At 50.4% G+C, this 6,333-nt stretch overlaps 1 protein-coding gene across 2 annotated transcripts in view; it reads left to right on the plus strand.

Annotated features, from left to right (window-relative positions):
• Positions 1-576: 576 nt before the first annotated feature.
• LOC135095589 (uncharacterized) overlaps positions 577-6,333 on the plus strand; it is a 6,454-nt gene continuing 697 nt past the window's right edge. Inside the window, exons 1-8 of one of the 2 annotated variants that reach the window (XM_063996503.1) lie at positions 577-611; positions 776-876; positions 1,032-1,154; positions 1,697-1,900; positions 2,535-3,254; positions 3,652-3,834; positions 4,702-4,881; positions 5,810-6,333. The exon at positions 5,810-6,333 is cut by the window's right edge and continues 697 nt beyond it. In XM_063996503.1, the coding sequence (XP_063852573.1) occupies positions 1,898-1,900; positions 2,535-3,254; positions 3,652-3,834; positions 4,702-4,881; positions 5,810-6,319 (1,596 nt within the window). In that variant the 5' untranslated portion in view covers positions 577-611; positions 776-876; positions 1,032-1,154; positions 1,697-1,897 and the 3' untranslated portion in view covers positions 6,320-6,333. Of the gene's footprint in view, positions 877-1,031; positions 1,155-1,696; positions 1,901-2,534; positions 3,255-3,651; positions 3,835-4,701; positions 5,387-5,809 lie in introns of both variants that reach the window. The other variant, XM_063996504.1, reaches the window with a different exon arrangement.

A 6,333-nucleotide genomic window follows, 5' to 3' on the forward strand; every position in this document is an offset into this window, starting at 1 on the left:
AGAGAGAGAGAGAGAGAATTAAGGGTTAGGATACATTAAAGAGTGGAAGAAGGAGGATGGGTGGAAGGAGAGGTAAGGAAATATGATAATACTAAGAGGAAGAAAGGAAGGAAAATTTTCAAAGCGAAGGAGGGAGAGAGGCAGGCAAGTGAGAAAGACTGAGAAAGGACCCAGAGAAAAAGGACTGAGAAAGGGAGGGAGAAGTGGTAAGAGAGAGAGAGAGAGAGAGAGAGAGAGAGAGAGCATCACGACACTCCAAGTGCTGACGCCCCTTATCTCCATTCTTTCCCTCCCTTCCTTCTCGCTCCTCCTGTTTTTCCCTCCTCCTCCATTCTAATTCCTTCCCTAACTCCCTTGAGTTTATAGATGAGGGAGGGAATCAGTGAATGACAGGTAACGAATGACAATGGCAGTGAAATGAAAGGAAGGAAGGAAGGAAAGAAAGAGGGAGAGAGGGAGTAGTAAAGTTAATGAGCAAATGAATATTATGTAAATAAATGTGAACAGAGAGAGAGAGAGAGAGAGAGAGAGAGAGAGAGAGAGAGAACTGTTGTTTCTGGGTGGTGGTTGAGTAACAGTTCAGTGGACTCGCGGCCGCCGCTGTGAACTAAGTACACCTGATCTGTCTTATTTATATACTTCTGGTGGTGAAATGGCGTGCTGTAACGGCAGCAACCTACCACCTTGCTGAGCGCTTTTCAACTTTCCTATATAACTGTGTAATTTAGGAAAGTTCAGAGTTGAATTAATGTATTTGTTGTTTTCTTTTTGACAGTGGCTGAATGAGGGCAAATGGCAGTATGGGGGTGGCTCAGCGCGTCGCGTCTGGTCTCAGTCATGTATCTCACATCCTGGGCGTGTATGTTGTGTGGCAGGGTAAGCAACTCCCGCTTTTACTCTCTTTTACTCTAAACTTTATGTTACAAGGATAGATTGCTATATTTCCACCCTGCCTATCACCGGTGTCTCTTTGTTTCCTCCATAACAGCTGTGTTTTCACCTTAAGATTTGTATCAATATTATTTACTTAGGCTGCAACTCGCCGCTAAGAGAGAGAGAGAGAGAGAGACCCAGCTAGCTGTCTCGATCCTCCGGATGCCAGAAGTACGGTGCAGACAGACACAGCCGCCAACCTTGCATTACTACCGTTCCAGGTAAAGGTTTTGCCCTTACAACACCACGGATTTCATAGTTAACACGTGAATGAGCAAGACTACTTTGGGGAGAGAGAGAGAGAGAGAGAGAGAGAGAGAGAGAGAGAGAGAGAGAGAGAGCCAGATGTGTGACATGGGAGAGGATGAAACAGTGGAACATGTGATAGTGTGTGTGTGAGGTATATGCTTTTCTCTCTCTCTCTCTCTCTCTCTCTCTCTCTCTCTCTCTCTCTCTCTCTCTCTCTCTCTTAGTAGTAGTATTTAAAGTAGTGCCTCAGTTTCCATTATGAAGAGGAGCAAGGTCATCGTGCACTTGGCAGCAGTGTGTGGCCGGCCAGCAGCAGCTGGTGCTCAAGGTCATAGGCATGCAAGTACATTAAGTTTGTAAGCCGTGAGGCACATGAAGCACATGTCACTATTACCACCCTTGGCTTGACACACTCTCACAACAACAACATGCATCCTGGTGTGTGTGCGTGTGTTACAGCGACTTGTTGCCCCGACATGGCTTTCATTCCTATAAAATTTATTTGTCATTCCAGGGCAGCAGCAGAGAGGCAGGCAGCCTGAAGAAGGGCAGCAAGACAAAGGCAGCCAGCCTGAAGGAAGGCCAGCAAGACAGAGGCCAGCAGCCTGAAGGAAGGCCAGCAAGACAGAGGGCCAGCAGCCTGAAGGAAGAGCAGCAATAAAGAAGCGGGCAAACTGAAGGAAGGCCAGCAACAAAGAGGCAGCAATCCTCAGACATGGTGAGTGTTGCATTAATCAGTGTTGAAAAAAAAATCTATAAAACTAATATATATATATATATATATATATATATATATATATATATATATATATATATATATATATATATATATATATATATATATATATATATATATATATATATATATATATATATATATATATATATATATATATATATATATATATATATATATATATATATATATATATATATATATATATATATATATATATATATATATATATATATATATATATATATATATATATATATATATATATATATATATATGAACTTGACATGGTAAGGAGTAAATAACTGATATACATGATAGCTGAATATTAATTCAATTCATTTTCATTTTGCAAAATGAGAGAGAGAGAGAGAGAGAGAGAGAGAGAGAGAGAGAGAGAGAGAGAGAGAGAGAGAGAGAGAGAGAGAGAGAGCTAAGAATGTGTGTGTGTGTGTGTGTGTGTGTGTGTGTGTGGCAGTAACGGGAAATACATGAAGGGGAGGGGTTAATGACGGAGAAAAGATTGACAGCCTCAGCAGCAGCAGCAGCATGAGGTGTTTGGTGTGAGGAGCGTGCCGGGCTGTGGAGTGTGTTCCTCACGCCGCCTCTGTTTCAGGATGACAATGTTGAGGACTGTCCAGTGTGCTTCATCACCTTTGATGACACCCTCAGGCGACCACGCACTCTGCCATGTGGCCATACACTATGCTCGCCGTGCATTGACGGACTGAAGCAACAGGATGCCGTCACGTGCCCCACCTGCCGGGCAAGTCACGCCGTGCCCGGGGCGGGCCATTTCCCCATCTCCTATATTACGGAGGACTTTATCAGGGGACTGAGAGGACGGGCCTCTCTGCCAGCCGAGCCAGGGAAGCAGGCAGCTCCACCAGTGAGACGGCCTGCACCAAAGGCGACAACGGGACTCAGCAAGAGGGCACAGTCCCTACTGCAGGAGCAAGAGGCGACGGTCCTGGCTGCTATCCGCTCCTGCCAGGAGGAGCAGAGCCAACTGGCAGAGTACCTGACGACCCTCGGTGGCTGGAGCAGTCGCCAGCAGCGGTTGCAAGACGAGCTGTGGGCGCTGGTGGACCAGAGCAAGAGTGCCCTGGAGGCGGTGCGCCGCGAGGAGTCCCGGGTAGAGGGCAGGCAGGAGGAGGTGTGGCAGAAGGAGCAGCAGCTGCACGCCGCGCTGCAGTCGCTGCGCACGGCCGCAACACGGCAGGAAGCTTACGAGGTCATTGAGGACACAGACCATCTGATGGAGAAGGATAGTCAGAGGACAGGGGAGTGCCTGGGAGTGTTTCCCGACGTCCACGCCGTCACCATCGTCACCAGGGTAGGTGTGGCCTCACACTTGTGCTTGCAGGTCACTCCTCTGGCCACGGTCAGTGAGTGAGAGAGTGAGTGAGTGAGGGAGTTTACTGAGCACACCTCAAGCTGTCCATACAACATTCATATACAACACATTGTTTGCAGTTCCAAACACGTGCTTTACCCGACAATAATGTTAAAGTATTAAACAAGCAGCGCGTCAACAGTTCATCAGTCACTTGTTGAGTTACACAGTGGTACACAGTATTAAACTAATTACAAACACTTCAAACCACCATAATCAACACTCCTGCCTAAGTTATTCACCACAGGCCACGCCTCCACCATGCGCCCCTCCGTTTGCATGGCACCACACACACACACACACACACACACTGCCTCACTGCCGTGTTGTGTTTCAGGTGGCATGTGCATCGCGTGCAGCCCTGCAGGCCGCCACCACTGCCGCCGCTGCCACACAGGCAGCCCTGGAGGCAGCGGGCACTGCTGCTGCAACCTCGGGGGACTCCAGCTTCCCGGCAGCCTGGGCCGCGGCCTCCTCCATCGCGGACAGGCTGCAGGCCCTGCTGGAGCCGCCCCTGACGGTGAGTATGTCAGGCCCCGGGTGTCAATGCCGCCCGTCAGCGCTGCTCTCGCTGCGCTGCTCACGGCTCTCTCTCTCTCTCTCTCTCTCTCTCTCTCTCTCTCTCTCTCTCTCTCTCTCTCTCTCTCTCTCTCTCTCCAGTGTGGGGTGGTTTGCTAAGGCGAGTTTGCGTGAGCTGTTTTTCCAGCCGGCTTGTCAGTCGAAAGCCTTCACACGGTGGAGAACAGCCGCTGGCCCGCTGCATCACAACGCAAACAATCAAGATGGAGTCGTGTTCCGACGAGCTGGCTGCTGTGGCTGTGGTTTTGCTGTGCTTGAAGAAAAAACAAAGGAAGAAATGAGTGTGGACTTGTTACTGGTGTATATAGCCTGGCAGCCTGTGGTGCTGTGGTACACACGTGCTGGTCCGCTGGCTGCCTCACTGACCACATAAACAAAGTTCCTCGTCTGTTTTCCACAGTTTTTATAAATGAATGTAAATATTTTATTTATTTATTGTACATAATGGCAGACAGTCAGTAGTTATTACTAAAATACTTGCCAACAATATTTCTCCTATTTTCAATTTTATATTGAGAGTTGTTCTCATTTGACCCGGGAAAAATGGAGGCAAGGCGGCCCATCACACCCACAGACCGGGTTCCCGCCTCCTCCGACAATTCTGCAAATCCCGGCTGTATTTCGCTCCCGGCTGCACGATCCGGCTAAAAGCAGCCGTGAATTGCCCCGTGTAAGCCCCCCTTTACACTGAGTAGGCTGCTGAAAGCCGAAAGGTCTGCTGCTGCTGCTGCTGCTGCTGACTTTTGAAATGTACTGCTTGTATCCCTTCCCCAAACTGCCAGCCTGACTCGCTGCCTCTTCCCTGCAGGCTGAGGACCTGCACAGCCTGACACAGCGTGCCAGGGGCCTGGTGGAGGCTGGCCTTGTCTTCGCCGTCCAAGACGTGAAGGGACAGACTCGGCACGCAAGGATCAGCCTTGAAGACGGCCGCCTGCACCTCCTCTCCCTGCAGGCCCAGGTCCCGCCCCCAGGCGCCGCCACCCTGCAGGTGGGTCAGGGCGTCGCGCTCCACCCCGGTGCCACCACTGCGTGGCTGGAGGGAAGGGGACTGCCCATCACAACACTCGCGCACCCGTTCTCAGCCTTACCCTCCCTCACCTGGTCCACCACACCCCGCCCCTCCGCCAGCCACTGTTCCTCCATCCCTCGCTCTTTCCTCCTGCACGCCCTCACCCTCCCCACACTCCTCGTCCTGCCCCTCTGCCAGCCACTGTCCCTCCCTCCCTCCCTCCCTCCCTGCAGCCACACTCTCCCCACACTCCCCGCCCTGCCCCTCCGCCAGGCAGTGTTCCTCCCTCCTCCCTGGCGGTGGGGGCTGTCACAGCAGCACCGTGAGGGCTGCACCACTGTCCTCCCTCCCCCTCACTGGTGCCCCTGGCGGTGTGGCAGGTGGCTCTTGTCATCCTCCTCACAGTGCCAGTACTCATCACGAGGGAATCATCATCTCAAACACCACCAATAATCAGAGTAATGAGCGTCATCACAGAAAAAAGGTCATTGTTGTCATTATTCATGTTAGTATTATTATTATTACTATTATTATTATTACTATCAACAGTGATATGGAGATGGTGATAATGATGGTGACCACAACAGCCATGGTGACGATGACACTAATAGTTATGACAGTAATAAGAACATTAACAATACTAATAAACGTTTGAAAAATAAGAATACTTCTGATACTGCTACTGATGATGATGATGATGATGAAATTTGTAATACCTGTAACTGTAATGATAATAACACTACTACTAATAACAATAATAATGATAGTAATAGTAATAGTAATAATAATAATAATAATAATAATAATAATAATAATAATAATAGTAATAATTCTACTACTACTGTCAACAACAACACAACACCAACAACAAAATCAACAACAACAACAACAACAACATGTGTTTCAGATGGGGGAGGTGGTGCCGGCCGCTCCCCCCTGCAAGGTGTTCCTGGACATGGCGTGGCCCGGCAGCGCGGCGCGGCGGGTGTTAGTGAGTCTACCCGTGGACACCCCCGTGGGCCGGCAGTTCATGCTGCTGTGCTCGGGCCAGCGGGGCGCCTGCTACGCCAACACCAGGCTGCTTAAGGTGGTGGATAAGGGACGGCCGGGGGAGTGTGTGCAGGGAGGAGACTACCAGACAGGTGATGGGAGGGGAGGAGCCGCCCTGCTGCCACACCTTGACCAGGGTGAGTACTGGCAGTCAGGCAAGGCGGGGGCTGTGGTGTGGTGGGAGAATGGTGACCCTGCCCGGGGTGCTCAGTTCAGAATCACCACCCGGGACGTGCAGCGTGGTAGTGTTTGGCCTGGTGTCTTTGGCCAGGTGGTGCGGGGCCTGGAGGTGGTGCAGGAGGCAGCCCGGCACCGCCCCATTACTGAGGTGACTGTGGTGCAGTGTGGCGTGGTGCTGTCACGGTAGTGCTGCACCACACC

Source organism: Scylla paramamosain, chromosome 49 (assembly GCF_035594125.1).
Source record: "Scylla paramamosain isolate STU-SP2022 chromosome 49, ASM3559412v1, whole genome shotgun sequence".
Classification (NCBI taxonomy): domain Eukaryota; kingdom Metazoa; phylum Arthropoda; class Malacostraca; order Decapoda; family Portunidae; genus Scylla; species Scylla paramamosain.